The 21058-nt window shown below is 34.0% G+C and overlaps 3 protein-coding genes across 3 annotated transcripts; all 3 read right to left on the bottom strand.

Moving 5' to 3' along the window:
- Positions 1 to 6383: 6383 nt before the first annotated feature.
- Positions 6384 to 8305, bottom strand: LOC116016100 (magnesium-dependent phosphatase 1-like). The gene is made up of 4 exons (XM_031256262.1): positions 8191 to 8305; positions 7801 to 7975; positions 7079 to 7195; positions 6384 to 6623 (listed from the first exon to the last, which is right to left on the bottom strand). The coding sequence occupies exons 1-4, from the start codon at positions 8295 to 8297 to the stop codon at positions 6384 to 6386; spliced, it is 639 nt and encodes a 212-aa protein (XP_031112122.1). The 5' UTR covers positions 8298 to 8305.
- Positions 8306 to 14930: 6625 nt separating this feature from the next.
- LOC116014720 lies at positions 14931 to 16040 on the bottom strand. Its single transcript, XM_031254665.1, has 5 exons — positions 15804 to 16040; positions 15607 to 15702; positions 15433 to 15502; positions 15230 to 15328; positions 14931 to 15140 (listed from the first exon to the last, which is right to left on the bottom strand). Exons 2-5 carry the CDS (start codon positions 15669 to 15671, stop codon positions 15051 to 15053), a joined length of 324 nt encoding a protein of 107 aa, XP_031110525.1. The 5' UTR covers positions 15672 to 15702; positions 15804 to 16040; the 3' UTR covers positions 14931 to 15050.
- Positions 16041 to 17550: 1510 nt separating this feature from the next.
- Positions 17551 to 19367, bottom strand: LOC116017404 (L-ascorbate oxidase homolog). The gene has a single exon (XM_031257986.1). It carries the CDS (start codon positions 19354 to 19356, stop codon positions 17677 to 17679), a length of 1680 nt encoding a protein of 559 aa, XP_031113846.1. The 5' UTR covers positions 19357 to 19367; the 3' UTR covers positions 17551 to 17676.
- Between the last annotated feature and the right edge of the window lie 1691 nt (positions 19368 to 21058).

The raw sequence follows: 21058 nt of genomic DNA, 5'->3' as shown, positions 1-21058 counted from the left end.
TTTCTACATTAAAATGTTTTGAGAATCGATATTGTCACTTTGTTAGCCTAACCTAGTAACCTATGAGTTTAAAGAATACTTAGGCTAACATTATCATTGAAATATTCTTGCACTTTTAAAAGTAGATCATACCGGCCCACATCACCAAAATTTCAACCCCTTCACTATTTTCTTTACATTTGTGCAATACTCTGTCACGCACTTTAAAAAAGGTCAACTTTCACATCACATGCATACATTAAGAAAAAAAAAAAACAATTCTCCAACAAACAAAATGAAATAAAAACAAAAAAGAATTTAAAAAAATACATGTAGCAGCCTTTTATACGGTTGCAAGCTTGCAGTCCAAGATGCGTTTTAAAAAGTTATTAACCAAACAATAACTATTATTGATTTTGATTCTTATTCCTGGTATGTAAACGGATGAACCAAACACACCCGTACAGTGTAATAACTTTGAAATTTAATTTTTTTGGAAAACAACTCTGAAAATTTTTTAGGAATAGGAATAGCATTAGCCTTATTTTATCAAGTACCATGATGTTCTTCCTGTGTACATGATAGCATGAAAGAACATACATGAGTACCCCTATCAGACCAACATGTGACTTTCATAATTCGATCAGAAACGACAAATTAGGATTGGCATAGAGTACTGGGGTACGGGTTTTCCCTTCTTTAGTAGTTTAGTACTTATAAAATAAAAATAACTGTTAGCATTATTGTGGCATAATAATAAAGCCTGATTATTAATCCTTAATTACAATACGTTTGGCAGGAAGTATATTCCAAAAATGATCAAATCACTGTAAACATGAGATACTCTATTTGATTCCGATCCCATAATCATTTTGATTCTAATGTTTGAATCAAACACACCCTAAATTCTGCATCTATTATTTTTTATATATTTCAAATTTCAATAACAACATTAGATAGATCTCTAACGACAAATTAAAAACATGAACTACACATGCATGGTTGGATGGCCTCTAGCTAGTATCGGTTTTAACTGAGGCTAAATTCACTTGGTTCTTGCTCAGGAAAATTTTCATTCCCCGGTAGCCTCAACTCAGTTGTTAAAATGGATCGGAGGGTATATCTAGATTATAGGTTGATTAGAGTTAAGCTTTTCTAGAGACTAGACAACATAAGAACCTCTATTGTAGTACTGCACATGGGTGTTAGTAGCTACTATTATAACCAGTAGCTACAATGAAAATGCTTGCTGGTTGGGCCATGAATTAATTGTACATATATCATTCCTTCAAGCTAAGTTACACCCAGCACATAAATACTCATAGGTCTCCATGAGCACATCTACTAAGCACATGGAGGCTAGCTGCTAGCCTCTGCGTGCTTTAATTGTTAACATAAAACATAGGCTCCGTTGGGACTGCGCTTGGAGAGCGAGTTTAGCATCCTGCCATCGAACCGTAGCGCAACAACTTACCATGAAAGATGTTGTTAAATGGTTAATGTTAACATACTTATCACAACTGATTTTAAGAAGGATGGATATATAATAAACAATTTTCGTGATAAAGCGTGTATCAGAGCCAAGGTCATCCAATAGGCTCGGCACGCCTTGCATGGCTCCATTAGTATAATTTTTGTATAAATTTTCGAGTGCCACCTAGGAGAGGAGTGGAAGGAAAAAAAAAAAAAGAAAAAAGAAACGAGAAACAGAAAAAGAAAATGAAAACAATTAATAAATGAGGGTAGTCGCCAGTTGACGACCACTGGCGCCCACTAGGATCTGCTGGTGCACATTAGCACCAGCTCAACCTTTTTTTTTTTTTTTCATGGGGCCCACAGTAGAAGACAAAAACCAGCACCTCTTGCAAATTGCAACACTTGTGGGCATTTTATTCTTTCTCCCCTTCCTTGGCAAATTATGCTATGGACCAGGGTCCACCTTACAAGGTGGACCGTACCAGGTTCATGTTTGCAATTTAAAAACTCTATATTCACAATTTAAAATCTCAATATACAAAATTACATTACTCAATATTTACAATTTTTGAACTCTATATTCACAATTTTGTTATGTAAATTCAAAAATTGTGTTATACTATTGAATATAGAGTTATGAAATTATGAACATAGAGTTATATGAAATTGTGAACATAAAGTTCTAAAATTGTAAACATAGAGTGCTGTAATTGTAAATATAAAGTTCAAAAATTATGAATGTAGAGTTCAAAAATTGTGAACATATACAGTTCTAAAATTATGAACAGAGTAGATCTGGACCCACCTTGCAAGATGGACTCCGATCCATGGCATAACAACTGCGTTCATCTCTCCTCCACATAAGTATTATTATCATCTCAAAAATCTATCCAAAAACCACTATTCTGTAGTTGCCCTTAAAAATTGATTAGGGTTGCTAGCACGCATGCGCAGTTGCAGTGTTATCAAGAAAATCATTGTTCGACCTAGTTTTAGGACTGCCGATTGCCTTTGCTTGGAGTAGGAGTAGGGTCAACAACAGTGGGTTCTGAATGATTGATTGAGATTGAAGATTAACGAACAGTACAGTGAGCTAGCTAGTGAAATTAGTTTGCCGACTACGATGTTAATCTTGCGAAACAAACACGTTAATTAGGCTTTCGGTTTTACGTAGGCAGCAGGTTGGAATCATTGAACCTTGGCAACCGACGTTTGCCATCCATCTGTACTGTGAGTTCTGATAGATGTTTCAACTCTCGATTGGGGAAATCAATCATTGTGTTTCCGCTAAATCATATCATAGCTTGATGTGATTGATCAAAGCAACTAACTTAATTGGGGGTTACGTTGCTTGGATCCGCAGGGGTTTCAAGTAAATAATATAAATTTTAAGTTGCACTGATCCAATCCAGTGCCGGCGTAATATAAGGTTCTGAATATAATCCGCTAGCTAGCGCAGCTGTTTTCGATCTGTATATATGGATCGGAGTTGGGTTGTATGTGCATAATGAGGCAGCTTGCCAGCAACGTCAACTTTCTTCTGGCATGCCATGGGCGGGCCATGAATGAAGCTTTGTCTAAATGATGAACCACAACTACTTACTAACGCCTAATTGCCATTTTCTTTGAATTTCAAAGAGCTTCTTTTATGGAATCCATCGCGAAAATAAAAAATAAAACCTCTTGAAATGTTGAGTATGGAATCGAGCGGAACGGAGTTGGTCGGACCCAAGGTACAAGGGTATTTTTTTTTGTACTTAATTAGCTTGTATAAATACGTTGATCACTATCACAATTAATAAAAGAATAACTTACGTATACGCATTATATTGTCGAATCATGTAAATCTTGTCTTCTTTACTTTATGCTATTGTTGTTATGTCTTGCTTTTATTAATCTCAACGCATGGTATCAAAGCACAATTGAGATGACCAGTTCGAATACGAAATTTGAAGTATCAAAATTCGATGATACATGAAATTTTGGGTTATGGAAGTTTAGGGTTAAGGATTTGTTGGCACAACATGCTCTTCTGAAAAAGGCAGAAAAATCAACTAATCTGGCATGATTGGGAGGATTTAAAGGAACATGTGACATCATGAACCATTCGATTATGCCTCGCAGATTAAGTCGTGTGTCTCGTTTGGACCTTGAACTGGCAACTCCAAAAGAAATTTGAATTGGATAAATTGGAGCGTCAATTCATGAAAAAAATTTCTGAAGAACAAACTATATAGAAAGCAGAGGCTTTACGGCTTACGATGCAAGAGCGTTCAGACTTGGTGCAACATATTAATGTCTTCAACTAAATAATATCAAATCTAGCCAGGCTTGATGTCAAGGTTGAAGATGAAGGCAAGGCTATGATCTTTCTATGTTCACCGCCTATTTCCTTTGAACATATGGTGACTACTCTCACGTACACGAAAATCACGATTAAATTCAATAAGATCTCCGTAACCCTATTGGCTCATAATCAACGCAGGTAGAATGGGAAGATAGGGCTCTATTGGTGATAGTTTGTATGCTAAGAAGAGTCAAGATCATGGAAGGAAGCAAAGGAAAAGAATTATGAGAAGAGAGACTTTGTAGATCAATGCATTATATATATACACGCCACACACACATATATATAATGGATGTTGACAAGCATATAGTGATATAGAGGATCAATGGATCATGGTCTATACTGAAAAGTATATCACTGATACAAATTCATTTTTAGTATATTGTAACTTCATTTTTAGTATCATATAGGTCCATTTTAGTAGTTTGATTATATTTTTATACTGATTCATTTTTAGTGTACTATAAAGGGGGTGTTTGGTTGGATGGAAAATCTTTTCCATGGAAAAGATTTTTCATGAAGTGAAGGAAAATGTGTTTTTCCATTGTTTGGTTGGATGGAAAATGTTTTCCATTGGAACTTGAGTTCCCAAAAGTGGAGGAAAACAAATTATTTGCTAGGAGTTGGTATTTTGTTTTCCAAAGAGTTTGGGAAGAAAGTATTGAGCAATTGGACAACTTTACCCTTATCAAAATAATATAATTTATTATCACTATTAATTGTTAAGGGCATATTGGTCTTTATATTCATAATTCCTTACCATTCCAAATCCAATCAAACAATGGAATTCATATTCCCAATAATTTCTTTTCCACTAACCAAACAATGGAATCTATTTTCCTGGTAATTTGTTTTCCATGGAATTTGAATTCCATTTCCTTCAAATATTTTCCAGCGAACCAAACGGGCTGTAAGTTCATTTCTAGATATGAACATGTAGTACACTAAATATAAACCAACCGTATACTAAAAATGAACATGTATCCGTGGACCACGATCCAAAACGACGTTGTTTTGATGTTTAAAAAGCTACCTTGCATTGCTCTGTGCGTGTGTTAGAACAATAAACATTCTTAAATAAGATAATGTATTTTATGAGTTAAAATAATGTACTTTATGTGTTAGAATAATGTATTTTATATGTGTTTTAGAATAATGAAATTTTTGAGTTAAGATAATGTATTTTATGAGTTAGAATAATATACTTTATATGTTAGAATAATGTATAATGTACTTTATGTATTTGTTAAAATAATAAAATTTCTGGGCTAAGATAATGTATTTTATGAGTTAAAATAATGCACTTTATGTGTTAGAATAATGTATTTTATATGTGTTTTAGAATAATGAAATTTCTGAGATAAGATAATATAATGTATTTTATGAGTTAGAATAATATACTTTATGTGTTAGAATAATGTATAATGTACTTTATGTATTTGTTAGAATAATGAAATTTTTGAGGTAAGATAATGCATTTTATGAGTTAGAATAATGTACTTTATGTGTAATGTATTTTATAAGTTAAAATAATATACTTTATGTGTTTTTTGAACTATGGTTCACACAGTTGTGTAGACCACAGTTCGTGCAAAAATGATTCGATTGAGTTGCAATCGCAAATACATCAAAGTTCTTCATTTTTTGTAATGACCCAACCCAAAAGAACCCAAACCCAAAATACTCTAACAGCCCAAGGAATAAAACTACCAATCATTATTACATAGACCATGGTCCACACAGCTGTGTGGACCAAAAATAAAAAGTACATTATTTTTTTTTACTGAAGGTACATTATTTTTATACTGTAGGTACATTATTTTAGGGTACATTACTTACTTTTGTACTGAAGGTACATTATTTGATATATACTGTCAAATAATGTACCTACAGTACAAAAATAATGTACCTTCGGTATAAAAATAATGTACTTTTTATTGGTCCATGCAATAATTTGCCATAAAATTACACATTACATGACATTTTTGAAAATAGTCAACCCAAAATAATGTTAGAGTTTATTACCGAAATGGTCCCTCGACTATTGCGAAATTACCAATTTGGTCCTCGATAATTTTTTGTGCCTAATTTAGTCCCTCGACTTTGAAATTTTTAACCAATTTGGTCCTCCGTTTATTTTACCGTTAAACATCCGTTAAATCAGAACCAAATTGGTAATTTTGCTATAGTCAAGGGACTAAATTAGTAATTTTTCAATAGTCAAGGGACCAAATTGGTAACTAATTTTTCACTGAAATGGTCCCTTGACTATTGAAAAATTACCAATTTGGTCCCTTGACTACAGCAAAATTACCAATTTGGTCCCGATTTAATGGATTTTTAACGGTAAAATAAACGGAGGACCAAATTGGTTAAAAATTTCAAAGTCGAGGGACTAAATTAGGCACGAAAAATTGTCGAGGACCAAATTGGTAATTTCGCAATAATCGAGGGACCATTTCGGTAATAAGCTCATAATGTTATTTCAATTCTCTAGTTTTCTATTCTCTAAGAAATGTAAAGTAAATGCATTTTACTTTCCTTTCCTACTGCAACAGTTGCAAGAAGTTGATACAAATGGCTAAATGTGTCTCAATGGCCTTTTAAACTTGCAAGGCATATGCACAAAGTTTTGGCAGCACCAGTGTGGCAGTGGTTCTGGCTGCACAATTCGGTGGTTATGGGGCGCCATTGGTATAGCACACTGGGGCTTAATTGCGAACGGGTTGTACTGATTGAATGCTGAGAGTCCTTTCCATAAAGTTTTAAGATCTATTCCCTTGCTGCTCACTAATATACTTGTCACGCCCATTTTAGACACCTAAATTGAAATCAAACACACTTATATAAGGTAATATTTAGAATTCTAAACATATCAAAATATTTGAAATTCAATATGGGATACAATATTATTTACACCCTACAATTTCAATAATCAATAAAAGAAATAAAAGAGACACAAAAGGCTGGCCCACTGCAACCGACATACAATTAGACTGTCAAAATTGATTTTTTGCAATCTTTTAAAACGACTTGAACTAGTTTTTTTTAATAAATATTAACTTGCCATACCGGATTGAAATTGGAAGAAATTGCAAGGTTGCAGTCAACCTAGGCATAAGACTAGTTGAAAGTTTGGATTGAGTAACAAAACATGTTGGCTGGGAATTAGAAACACAACATCTATAGGTCAACCATTTTCAAATGGAACTAAAAAAATTTAATTGAATTAGTCTAATTTCACGAACAGGTAAAACAGAAAAGTTGAATCATTACCGCATCTATGTTCCTAGTTTCATCATCAAAAAACAGCATTTCATTGTAGGGCAGTCCTGTTCTTCTGTGGATCCTCTGGAAATGTTCTGTCTTGGGTGACCAACTGGGAAACACTTCCTGGTAGCAGTAACATACACAGTAAATAAACATTATAAGTAAAAGGTAACAATAACACAACCAAATATATATATATATATATATATATATATATATATATATATATATATATATATATATATTTGTTTATTTATTTATATATATATATATATATATATATATATATATATATATATATATATATATATATATATATATATATATATATATATATATATATATATATATATATATATATATATATATATATATATATATATATATATATATATATATATATATATATATATATATATATATATATATATATATATATATATATATATATATATATATATATATATATATATATATATATATATATATATATATATATATATATATATATATATATATATATATATATATATATATATATATATATATATATATATATATATATATATATATATATATATATATATATATATATATATATATATATATATATATATATATATATATATATATATATATATATATATATATATATATATATATATATATATATATATATATATATATATATATTTGTTTATTTATTTATTTATATATTTATATATCACCTGTGCTATAACCATAGACTTTATCCCCAGCTTCCAGAGATAAGCATCTGCAGCTATGTGAGGAGTGGGCGATCTTGAGGCAATACCAACGCCAACTCCCACCTCCTTGAGAGCACATAAAATGGCCTTCACTTGAGGATACAATCTTGGCACTTCACATTTGCAGCGCGTATGGCTGAAACAAAAATATACATGATTGTACTCGATACAATGGTACAATATAATAAAATTTGGAGTTCATAAAAGCACAAGAGTTCCAATAATGTTGAGAAGGTGTACGAGATTTTGGTGGAGGCAAACAAAAGCAAAGCAAATGCTTACATGATACATCAAGAACTAATTAATACACATGTTATAGTATATAATATATGAAGGCTCGGGGGAGTTTACCAGCAGAATGGCCAGAGGGTGTAGTCCAGATCGAAGACGACCAAACGGGGCAAATGTCGAAACCTTGTCAAAATGTGTAGTGCCTCATTTTTGCAATATTCTTCCATCTTTGAACTAAAAGTATAGAAGGGTTATTAAATCTGACAATGAGTGGAGTTTATAGGTAAAAGTTATATATGCCAATATGCCATATTACCATAATATCATATAGTATCTCATAATTTTATAGTAATATCACATTAATAATATCTCACATCACTTAATATGGTATAATATAAATTAAAAATAGTAACTATATATATATTCAAATAATACTTTTATTTCCTCTCCTACCACGCACCTAAACTAGGGCATTACATACAGCAATTAGTGCACATCTCAAAGTTACGTTGATCATATATATTGTTCCTCTTTTTTTTTTTTTTTTTTTGAGTTCTACTGACTCGGTTACAAGCACAAAGAGTCAACAGTCAACAGATGACCCCACTGAGGCTCGAACCTACTCCCTTCCACATAGGACTGTACACCGGGTGCTGCTTGACCACAAGGTCTTTGGCGTATATTGTTCCTCTTAATTAAATAATTAATCATCAATCATCAATCTCATTTCCAACCCTTACTTCTTGCAAGATGCCATAATAAAAACCTGGTTGTTCCTCTAGAAAAGGTGATTAAATGGGTGGAACATGATTCACATGCTCTTAAAGATCACAAATTCAATTATTGTCAGCACTCTTTTGGACCAACTCCTTAGGTCGTTGGATTTCCTAGATTTAGACAAAGAACATTAGAGCTAGAGTAGCATGTTAATAGGTCAAGATAAAGGGGTTGGGAAAGGAGTGTGACATGGATTGACAACCTGTGGTGCATGTGACACTATGGAGTGGTCATTGTTTGTGTAGGGGCAGACCAAGAACTAAGGGTGTGTTTGGTAACCCGTAAAATGACTTCCAGAAAATGTTTTTCGAGTTTTCTGTGTTTGGCAACGTCCGGAAAATGTGGTCAACGGAAAATGTTTTCCGTTGACCAAGAAAAATCAGTTCATTTTTCTGGAAAATGACTTACGAAATTTTTTTCCGTAAGTCATTTTACGGAATTGCCAGAATAGCTGTTTCGCATGTTTTCGACCAAAATCAAGCCATATCACCCATGACCATGGACCAAGGAGGTGGGGAAACCGCCGAAAACCTTTGCTACGTTTTTTTTAATTTTTTTTAATTTTTTAATTTTTAATTTTTTTATAAATTCTATTTTTATTAAATACCATTATTTTAATAACTATTATAATTTTTTATATTTTAAATAAAACAATTACAATGTTTAATTTTACAATTCTATTCATTTTCCAGAAAATGAACCAAACACACAAAGACAATTTTCCATAATACATCCAAACACTGAAAATGATTCATTTTCCAGAAGTCATTTTCCTGTTTTCCAAACGGACCCTAAAAGGAGTTGGTGTAAATATAGCTATTGAGTTAATACCCAATATAGTCCTCGACTATAGTGGTTTTACTCAGTTTAGTCCTAAGTGACTTTTTGTACTCTATTTAGTCTTCGACTTTAATGGTTTTACTCACTTTAGTCCTCTGTTAAGAATTCTGTTTGTTGGGTGTTAATAACAAGGTTAACATGGTAATTTCATTTCTATTTTGTTTTTTATCAAATTAATTATTAATTATATGTCCTAATTTATCTCTATCTTAGTATCTCTAATGTATTGATACTACAGGAACAGAATGCTAATTGATTGAGTTTGAATTCATTACTGTTAATGCTATTTGCTAATTGCTTTGTGTTTGGATTCATTTGAAAATAACTAAAAATGCTTCTATTTGAATTCATTTGAAAAGTGATCAGAATTTCAATATGTCAAAGTTAACTAATTGCTCATTATTTGCTAACTGTTTTTTCTTTTTTTTCCTAAAGTATTATAATTTACTTTGTCTTTAGTATGCGATTGTGTAAATATATATAGAACATATAATTAATAATTAATTTGATAAAAAAAATAAAATAGAAATGAAATTACCATGTTAACCTTGTTATTAACACCCAACAAACAGAATTCTTAACAGAGGACTAAAGTGGGTAAAATCATTAAAGTCGAGGACTAAATAAAGTACAAAAAGTCACTTAGGACTAAATTGAGTAAAACCACTATAATCGAGGACTATATTGAGTATTAACTCTATAGCTATTTTTGTCTTATGAGCTTTTAGTTCTTGGTCTGCCCCTACACAAACTATGACCTTCAAGAGCATGTGAATCACCCTTTTGGTCGAGCTCATAAGACAAAAATAGTCTCACAATCACGGGTTGTCAACCCATGTCACACTCCTTGCCCAACTCCTTTATCTTGACCTATTAACATGCTACTCCAGCTCTAATGTTCTTTGTCTAAATCTAGGAAATCCAACAACCTAAGGATTCTCAGAGGAATTGCGACTGTATAGAATTTCACGACCCTCCGGCGAAAATCATGGATCAGTTGAAGGCTGATAGAGTAGTGATGCATAAGTTGTGTGCTTAGCTACGCTCTAAAATTTGTTCATTTATGTTCGTTTACCTTAACAAATGAACACAAGCGAACGCTTACCCGTAGACGAGTAGTTTATTGAAAGCTTTGTTCACTAACACCGCTATTGGGAGCAGTTGCAATTCGATTACATTGAGTTTGGAGATTGATTTTTTCTACCCATATTGCACACTTATAAACTAAAGTGTAGAAGCATACTTAATTCATAATGAGTTTTGTTTCTACTTACAATGGGAGACCATAATTCCATAACCCCATTATATAGTAAGTATTATTATATTTTAATATTTATATTTGGTCCCCCATCGATTTAGAAATATCATTATGGTATTTACATGGTAATTTTTCATGATAATGGTTCCTTTAGTCATAAATTATTTCTTTTGGTGGATCTTTAGTCATAAATTTTACATACTTCAAATAAATCACTTTAATTTTGACTAATTAAATAATAATTTAATACATTTAATTATACATACGTGGCCGTATTTAGATTTCTAACACACATAAACAAATGTCATATATAACAAATATTCTCCGCTAGTCTCTAGGGCAAGAAGCGATGAACCGGTGAGGGGTCTCTGATAAGTGCTTAAATGTTCATGTTTTCACCTTGCATTTAAGTTTATTTTTCTTGTCATTTGTTATAATTTTGCCCAAAGTGTTCCTCATTTGATTCATTTATGTGTTAATATGTAATTCTTGATGATTTAGATGAATTGAATGATTATTCGAGCATTTTGGTTGCATGTAGAGTCAATGAGAGTCTTGAAGATCAAGAAGCTACAAAGATGGGGAAAATTTAATTTGAGGAAATCGTACCCCATGCGTACGCCCGTTCCTCTAGGAGTACGCAAATTCAAGCCATTTTCTCGTGCTCACTGGAATTTTCGTACCCCCCTTGCGTACGTCCATCCCTCTGCTCAGCCCGTCCAAGATCTCAAACACGAAGCATGTGGCGTACCCCTTATTGTACACCCGTCCATGAGGCCGTCCCTGTATACTCTGCCACTTATTTAAGCTTGAATTGATCTTCATTTCCACGATTATGATCCATGGTTGAACCCTAGACACTTCCTTTTACTTCCTTTCATATTTTTAGGTTAGATTAGGCTTAAATTTAGGTTCCTAAACATATTTGAAGCTTGTAATCTTGGATTTGAAGCTTGGATTTCAAGATTCTACCACCTATTTTCATAGAGAAGCTTTTATTTCCTTTACCTCTTTCTTTTGCAAGATTTATGTTTATTACTTGTGCTTTTGTGTTCCTTATGCTATTTAATCATGAGTAGTTAGTTTATGGACTTGATTTAGGGTTGTATTATCTATTTTGATGCTTAAGTTGTGATTATTGTGAAAAAATGGAAGAACCTCAACCTAGGGTTCATGTGTTTATGAGCGTATTGTGTTTGAATTTTGTTAATGTTTAATGTACACATTCATTAGCATGTATTTGAAGGATTCCTTGCCTCAATGAGAGTTGGGAGATGAATTCGAGCCACCTCTTGCATAAACCCGATTTTTCCTATAAAAATAGGGAAAATTGGGGATTTAAGATGCTTTAATTTGTGTGCTTGATGGACTTGGAATTGATACACCATGAAAGTGAGGCGATTCCTTATTCTAATCCTTGTTAATTTGCTCACGTGAGTGACTTATAGACTAGGATACCTATGTGTATTCCTGATTGACTCTTTGGTTATTTGTTCGCTCTAACCCCGTAGGTTGTTGAAGTATCTAGATGATAATGCTCCGTAGCTTGAGTTCTATTTCTTTATTTTGTATTATTTCTTGTCCATATGTGTTTGTTCCATCTTGTTGTTATTTGCTTAGCTTCTTGTTGATCTCCTTATGCTAGTGCCTAGTTTTGTGATCGCATATTGCGTGCCATAAACCCCAATCCTAAGCGGAATGACATTTTACACCCGTACACTCACCATCACTCATTTTTGCTACGACCAGCCTCAAACTTGGTTTTATACAATATATGCACAAGGTATTTAATTTGGATACAATTTGCATCATGTTCTTCAATTAACTCTCATGGATTTAGTAACGAGTATTAAAAATTACATTTATTGTATAGGTGTTAACTTAATATCCAAATAATATATAAATATATAAATGATGAATATGATGGGGAAAATATGAATGAACACAAATGTGGATGAGTTTTGGTGCAGAGATACGCCCAGGTAATAGATGGGATTAGATCTTAGTCGTTGATCAAATCTAGATCAACGGTTCAAATCATGTTTACTCCAAAGATTACAAATCCACTATTTGTATGTTATTATATTGCTATCATATTTTTTTTCCCTTTTCAATTAGATAATTAAAAACAACAAAACCTTGATCAGATAATTTTGAACTTGGGAACCGAAACTGAAAAAATACCACGGTAATATTGAGTGAAAAAAACTGTAAAAATGGTGCACCTTAAGAATGAAAACAACGCACATTAAAAAGGAAAACAAAACCTCTTAAGAAGGAAAACAACATACCTTAAGAAGGAAACCCATAGAAACAGAAAGGAAGTCGGAAATGACTTCAAACTTAAAACTAAAGAAAAAAAAAAAGTAATAAACATGGCAAAATATGAAATAGTAGCTATGAATGGGTCGGTGTACCACCTCCAAAGCCCCATAAGAGATTGAAATTAAAAGCCTTAATGAACCTTCATCCTTGGTGTAATTTAAGTGACATGGATTTGGGTCTTTTTTTTTTTTTTTGCCAAAGACCTTGTGATCTAATGGCATCCGGTGTCCCGGTTTACACTTCCACATGATGATGGGAGTGGGTTCGAGCCTTAGTGCAGGAGGTAACTGTTGACTCTTTGTGCCACATGGATGATGTGCCACATGGATGATGGGAGTGGGTTTGAGCCTTAGTGGAGGAGGTAACTGTTGACTCTTTGTGCTTTATTAATTTGAGAAAGTAGTTATATTGTAACAGAGTCAGTAGTACTAAAAAAAGAAGGATTTTTTTGGTCGTTTTCATTTGCTTTTTTTTTTTTTGATTCTTTGTGTTTTAGTACTTTGAGAAAGTAGCTATATTGTAACAGAGTCAGTAGTACTAAAAAAAGAAGGATTTTTTTGGTCGTTTTCATTTGTTTTTTTTTTTTTTTACTCTTTGTGCTTTAGTACTTTGAGAAAGTAGCTATATTGTAACAGAGTCAATAGTACTAAAAAAAGAAGGGTTTTTTTGGTCGTTTTCATTTGCTTTTTGTTTTGTTTTGTTTTTTTTTGTGGTTCATTAGAGTTTGATTTTGATTTTTTTATTTATTTATAAATCTGTTATTTTAGGAGCTGTACATCGTAAGTTGTTGAGCTATCCATTGGGGCACTAGGTGTGGTGCATCGTAAGACTATGAGTAGTGCATTGGTTAGGTATTACTACTGGTGTGAGGTTATGCATTATAGGACTATATGTTGTACACCTCTGTGCACTCCCAAAGTAAAAGTCGTGCATTGCTAGTAGTAAATGTGGTATTCTGTGGGGCAGTGTTGTGCATTTTGTATTAGTATGGCGGTGGTAAATTTTGTGTGCGTTGCAGTGGTGGCGGCTTGTAGTTATAGTATTTATGCATCGGTATTATAGTACCAATGCATCGATGTTGTAGTCACTAGTACAGAAAAGGGCATTTGCGTCTGGAGTTATGGACTATTTGCGTCCATAATACTCCGGACGCATATGCTATGGACATAGATAGACTGGACTATCTGCATCCGGAGTTGCCCGGACGCAGCTGGTATTTTTTTAATATTTTTTTAATTAATCAGCTGGGTTCGGAACTGGGCAATTCCGGACGCAGCTGGTCTTTTTATTATTTTTTTAATTAATCAGCTGCGTCCGGAACCGCCCAGTTCCGGACGCAGCTATTTTTTTATATACAATTTATTTTCTGTGCACCCCAGAAAATTTTCTGTAGTATTTACAATATAGTAGTTCCTATCTAGTTCTCAACACATACATATCAAACCACACCAACTTTACAAATCTCAAAACATAAACAACTAAACTTCAACAATAAGCAACACTTCAAATCTAAATATTTCTCAACAATTCAAAGCTAAGTTACCAACACTTCAAATCTAGCTAAGTTCTCAAAACAATCCATTCAAAACCATCCAATACTTCAAAGTTTTCAAAACACTTTACTCAAGCAAAGTAAACACTACTAAATTATTAAAAACTAAGTACCAACACATACATCATTACAATTAACTTAATAAGAGTTCAAACATTATATATATAAGCAACATGCATGTTTACCTACAACAATATCTAAATAAAACATTTTTACCCACACAATACATCATAAACATTCTTCACAAAAGTATTTCGCCCAAATTTCACGAATTCCATCAATTTCATTTTTCGTGTAGGGCTTTGACCTCGCAAATGCCTACAAAAATTTAAAAATTATCAAATTATTAGTTTTAACATTAATAAAATATAATTTAAAATTATTTAGTTTTATTAAATTTTACTTACCCGTTCTAAATCTTCAAACTCATAGTATAGAGTGCATATCTCATACATATATCGCAAGACATAATATCCACACTCTACACTACCGGATTGTTTCGGACACTACAAATTATAAATTTTTATGTATATATATTAGAAAGTTAAACAATAAAACATTACTAATAGCCTTATAAAATATATATTAATACTCTAATTTTGATATATACCTCAATTATCCTCCAATTTACCCAATTTTTAGCTCTTTGTCCTTTCATATTTGTTGACGACCGAAATACCCTATAATATACTCTCATAAGGCGAATTAAAAAGAATAATAATAGTTGATAATGATATATATATATATATATATATATATATATATATAATTAGGAGTTACTTACACATTCAATGTGAGCTTAATCTCTAGGTCGCGGTCACATGGCATTAGGTCCAATACATAGACCATTTTTGAAATAAAACTATCACAATCTTAATACCTAATATACAATAACACACAATAATTAATCAAAATTAAATTAAACAATAATAAATATAAAACAAATAAATAAAATAAAATAAAATAAAATAAATTACTTACCTTCCAGACGAGCAGCAGCGGCGAGGAGTGGGGCGACCGGCGGCTGCGTCTGGTGGCGAGGAGCGGGGCGAGGAGCAGCGGCGACTAGGCGTGAGGCGGAAGACGGTGGCTGGGCGTGAGGCGACGACGTGAGGCGGAGGATGGTGGCGGTGTCTGTGTGGGCATGAGAGATGGAGCGACGATGGTGTTTGGAGGTTGAAGACGATGGAGCGGCTGCGATGGTGAGAGATCCCTCAGATCCAGATCTAAAGTGGTAACTTTTGAAAGAAAAATAAATAAATAAATAAAGGAAGCTGCGTCTGAAGTGGCAACTTCGGACGCAGTTGGTGTAGTCGTACGAACTAGCTGCGTTCCAAGTGGGTATTTCGGACGCAGCTAGTCCTTAAAAAAAAAAATTTTAATAGTGGATATTGTAATTACAAAAATGCTACCGCGTCAGTTTAGGCGTCCGGAGTTGAAACTCCGGACACAACTTGCCCTATATTTTTGGTCAGTTTTGTACTGGTGAGTTGTGGTGTATTTTGGTGTTAGTTGAGGGGCATTATACTATCTTTAGGGTTTTTTTGGTTGTGAAGTTTTGTTTTGTTCTTTTTACTTCTGAGCGTGGGAGTTAATATTAGTAATTAAAAATAGTTGTTTGTTGTCCATCAATATCATTAGAGAAGAAATAGGTTAGGAAATCGGTGTGTGGAAGAATTTTTATTTTTATTTTTTTTTATGTGGTTGATTGTTACTTGGAAGACTAATTTGCCTTGGACAAATATTCTTTACTATGTTATTCTCATAACTTCCTCAATCTAAGACGATTTGTAGATTTAATCACAATCGTGCATATTTTGCTTTTAATGGTCTAGATTAGACCACATGTTCTCACTCATACGGAACCAGCATATCGCAAAGCTACCCCTGGAAAAGTAATTTCCCGCCAAAGTAACTATGACGAAATTTTGTATGCTACATGTTTTCCCTCCAAAAATAGCTTTAATGCTAAAACACTTTTGTTGGATTTTTTGTTGCAATAACATCATAAATATCATCGCAATAGCTCTAAACCTATTTTTTACTAGAGTGATACACTTGTCGCTATTTTGTCGCAAAAAGTCATCTATTGCGACGAATTTGTTTGTCGCAATGTTTGTCCGTCGCTAAAAGGGTAGTTTTCTAGTAGTGCAATTACCAAGACTCTTATTATATTTATAATAGATATCTGATTCGCTTGTTATAATATATGAGATAATTTGATTATATAAAATATTTTAACAATACTCATAATGACTTTGAATATTCTATAAAAATTTAAAAATAAATAAATAAATAATTCCTAAGATGTTTTTTTTTTTTTTTTTAAACTTCTTTCATTGTTAATTAAAATAACATAAAATACACACTTGGGGCCTGGGCTAACAAAATTAACTCCAATTCGGTAAGTTTTTACCTCGTTCTTATATCTTGCAGTAATATTTGAATTCTCAAAAAGCTAAGATGCTTATATCCATTCTTATCATCATTATATATAGTTTTTTTTTCATAATTTTAAGTTAAAATTAAAATTAATTTAATTTGTTAAAAACTAAAATTATTTTTTTTGAGGAAAAACTAAAATTATTTAAAAACACTAATGTATAAAAAATTTAATAATAAATAAATATTCATAATAACAATACATAAATAGACAAATATTTAGGAGTTCTACTACATATACTCCCAAATCTAACTCCCTAAACTTTAGGGCCTCATGTGGCTGGCACTGACAAGCTAATTTTTTTTTCATGTGGATCCCAATGTAAGTGTGTACATTAAGATTTTGTGTGGAGTAAAAATTATAAGTAGAAAATGGGGGTAAGTATTTTTTAATATTTAGTTTAGAGAGGGTTTAGATGGTGTATGGCTTTGGCATGGGCTTGCCCTTGACTGCACCGCACAGGAGCTGATTGTCGGGAATGTTGTATTCGTCTCTCAATGACCGAGCCGGGGAGAGGACACTGAAGTAGAATTGTTGTCCCAAGTAGAATCTCTCCCACATTTCTGACCTCACATTCCACAATCCCGCATTGTCAAGGGTGGTCATCACTGCAGCCCAGGAGTTGGGGTACACCTGGATGTTGTGTCTGCTTATTGCGTCCACCAAGTTGTAGTTCTTTCTCTTCTCGGGACTCCATTTCCCTGGCTCGATGGCCACCGCGAAGAACGAGTAGCCGTTGATGTGGTATGACTGGATTACCTTCTCGTGGTTCTCGAAGATGATCTCGACGAAGTTGCGGAAGGTGGCGTTCTTCACGTTGGGGGCAACGGTAATCTTGCTGGCGTCGCCTGCTGGTTCGTCCGGCATAAGGTCGTACTTGAACACCTTGTCGGTCATTTCGAAGTATTCGATGAGCTTGAGTGGGGTGTCGGGGTCCTTGTGGGACACGCCGTTGATTGCGAATCGGAGCTTGCCTCCCTCCTCGCCCTTGGTGTTAACCAGCTTCAATGTGCGGGTGATTTCGATTTGGCCGTAGTGGTAGGAGCCCTGAGGGTTGGGGCGGGCGGCGCTGGCAGTCAAGTTCCACCTGAAAGATCGGAACTGATTAATAGACCAGGCAATACCTTCGGTGTTATCAGGTGGAGGTGGGGGCAATTCAGCTGCGGCGGCGCCTTTGCCGTTGGCGTAGCTGATGAGAGCCACGGTGGAGAGCTGTTGCTTGAAGAACCTGCTGGTAGCCACCAAGTAGTAATCCTTTGGTTCTTGATCGGCTGTGACCAAAACCGAGAGGCACTGTCCGGTATGGAGATCAAGGGAATCGTAATCATTCTGCACGGTGTGAGAGCCCTCCATTTCCACTAGAACCATATTGTGACCTTGGAACCTGAAATTGATGGAGGTCCTCATCCCCACATTGCAAACCCTGAACCTGTAGGTCTTCCCAGCCTCAAAGGTCGCAAGTGGCTCCATCTTGTCTCCAACCTCGCCGTGCTTGGCGTTGATGACCAGCCCGTTCGGCCTGGCAATGGTCTGGCCGTCATCAAGGGTTTTCTTGAGTTCCTTGTGGCCCTTGTTGTACCAGTCGCTGAGGAAGATATATAACTCGTCGGCGGGCCAATCGAAGGGGACGGGGATGAGTTCACGGCTGTGGACAGTGAGGGCGCCGTATCCGCCGGCAGAGCGGTGGAGGTCGGTGCTGGGGAAGTAGAAGTGGGTGCCGATCTGATCCTTCACCTGGTAATGATACGTATAGTTTGTACCGGGCATGATGGGACACATGGTTCCCGGCATCCCATCTTGCCACGAGTTCTTCCTTTGCTGAATACCGTTCCAATGGAACAACAACGGCTCATCCAATTCATTAAACACATTAATAACAATGTTGTTGTTGGATGTGCTGTTGATCGTGGGGCCCGGCAATTTACCGTTGATGAGAATCGCATCTTTAGCCACACCCAGCGGGGACAGTTTACCGTACGTCACCTTCCAATCGAAGAACACGTACGGATCCTCCGCCTGCACAACCAATGCCACGGCGAAGAGCCAGAGCAAGAACACCATAGCCTTTTTTTTGAGGCAAGCTCCTTCCATTATACTGTTTTTTTTTTTTTTTTTGTGTGGTACTATTTGTATTGTTTTTTGTATGTTTCTGCTTTTCACTCATGCTCCAGGCCCCATGCTCCTTTCATCTCATCTTTTAATTTTTCGCTGTCAATAACTCAATCCCATTCCACATTTTTGGATCTCAACCTTAACTTTCTCCGTTAGGTGTATATGACTTGACTTATTCAATGTGCATCTCTTCTTCTTCTTCTTCTTCTTTTTTTTTTTTTTTTTAATAAGATTGAAAAAGAGTTCGTTGTACTTTAAATCAAAGTAGAAACCATCGTAAAAAATGTAGCTTAATTAGCTTGGAAATTTGATTGATTATGGACCACCCTCTTTCTGAGTACCACTTTCTATGTGATAATTAGGGACAAAATTGAATTGTCCATCTAATAAATTTAATGTTCAAAATATAAGGTAAAAAAGTTGCAGAGACAGTTCCATAAATATTATAAATTTTAAAATTTTAAAGTTTATTATAAATTTTAAAATTTTAAAGTTTATTATATTTATGAAAGTGAATCCATATTTTTCTTCATTTTTCAACCGTTAGGATCTATTAGATAGATATATAGATATTTAATATTTTCACATTTCTCACATTGAGGGTGATTCTCATATAATTCAAAGACATATATATAAAGTCCAACTCCAATGAGAACCACTCCCAGGTGAGAACATGTGATCTAATCTCGACCATTAAAACAAAGGATGCACAGCTATTGTTGGTTTTACGACTACCAGGGTAGTCAATCGGCAAGCCAACATTACTAATTCAATAAATAAAAGAGATAAATAATGAATTTGCAAAATAAAGAGATACGATATTTTTAACGTGGAAACCGGAAGGTGAGAATCACAAGCTATTTTGAACAGTGTCAAGCCAAAATCTACTATTTTGTACGTAGTTTGTACAACACAATTGTGCTCTCTTCTCCAAAGAGATGTAGATGATCCTTCTTGTATCTGACTATGGTCTTTTACGGGGCGTTTGGTTGGAGGGAATGAATTAGGTGGGAAAAGAATTGCAATTTCATGGGAAAAGAATAATGCGAGAATAAAGTGGGAGTTTAAATTCCAGTGTTTGGTTTGCATGAATAAAATTAATGGGAATTTCAATTCCAGTATTTGGTATACATGGGAATTGAGAAGGAATAAATAGTATAAAGTCCAAAATGCCCATTGTTTTATTATTATTATTATTATTATTATTATTATTATTATTATTATTATTATTATTAAATGACAAGTATCTATTATACCCATTTGCATATTCAAACCCCAAAAAGTATAACATATTAAATTCAAAAGCACTCATCTACCGTATCTCTTGAACTAAAAAAACACAAGCATTTGATTTGGCATTTGGGTAGTCAGGAATTTTGAAGAGTTATGCATATAAAGAATTCAATGGAACATACACGAAAGTTGTTGTATATAAACAATTCATATAAAGAATGCAAATTTTGAATAGTTATTGCTTATAAATGTTTAAAGGAACATACACAAAGGGAAGTCGAAGAATAATACACGCTATAATTTTGAAGGAAAGGTCAGACATCAATTTTAGGTTAAAATAAGGGATATGTAATTTTGTCTCATGGTTATCTTTTTTTCTCCCTAAAATCCACGGAATTAAAATCCCCGGGGGTGGGGGGGGGGGGGGGGGGGGGGGTTTGAATAGACT

Source organism: Ipomoea triloba, chromosome 4 (assembly GCF_003576645.1).
Source record: "Ipomoea triloba cultivar NCNSP0323 chromosome 4, ASM357664v1".
Taxonomy (NCBI): domain Eukaryota; kingdom Viridiplantae; phylum Streptophyta; class Magnoliopsida; order Solanales; family Convolvulaceae; genus Ipomoea; species Ipomoea triloba.
The sequence above is the reverse complement of the archived record's forward strand: the minus strand, read 5'-3'. Positions and strand labels throughout refer to the sequence as shown.

What these genes read in the sequence shown, in the direction of transcription:
- LOC116016100 (XM_031256262.1), bottom strand. Translation starts at nt 8,297, where the DNA reads ATGGAAGAATATTGCAAAAATGAGGCACTACACATTTTGACAAGGTTT. An exon ending in AGTCTATGGTTATAGCACAG is followed by an intron (nt 7,196 to 7,800) that starts GTGATATATAAA and finishes TACTGCTACCAG; the next exon opens with GAAGTGTTTCCCAGTTGGTC. An exon ending in AAACTAGGAACATAGATGCG is followed by an intron (nt 6,624 to 7,078) that starts GTAATGATTCAA and finishes ATTTCAATTTAG; the next exon opens with GTGTCTAAAATGGGCGTGAC.
- LOC116014720 (XM_031254665.1), bottom strand. Translation starts at nt 15,671, where the DNA reads ATGGTCTATGTATTGGACCTAATGCCATGTGACCGCGACCTAGAGATT. An exon ending in ATTAAGCTCACATTGAATGT is followed by an intron (nt 15,503 to 15,606) that starts GTAAGTAACTCC and finishes AGTATATTATAG; the next exon opens with GGTATTTCGGTCGTCAACAA. An exon ending in AGTTTGAAGATTTAGAACGG is followed by an intron (nt 15,141 to 15,229) that starts GTAAGTAAAATT and finishes AAATTTTTGTAG; the next exon opens with GCATTTGCGAGGTCAAAGCC.
- LOC116017404 (XM_031257986.1), bottom strand. Translation starts at nt 19,356, where the DNA reads ATGGAAGGAGCTTGCCTCAAAAAAAAGGCTATGGTGTTCTTGCTCTGG.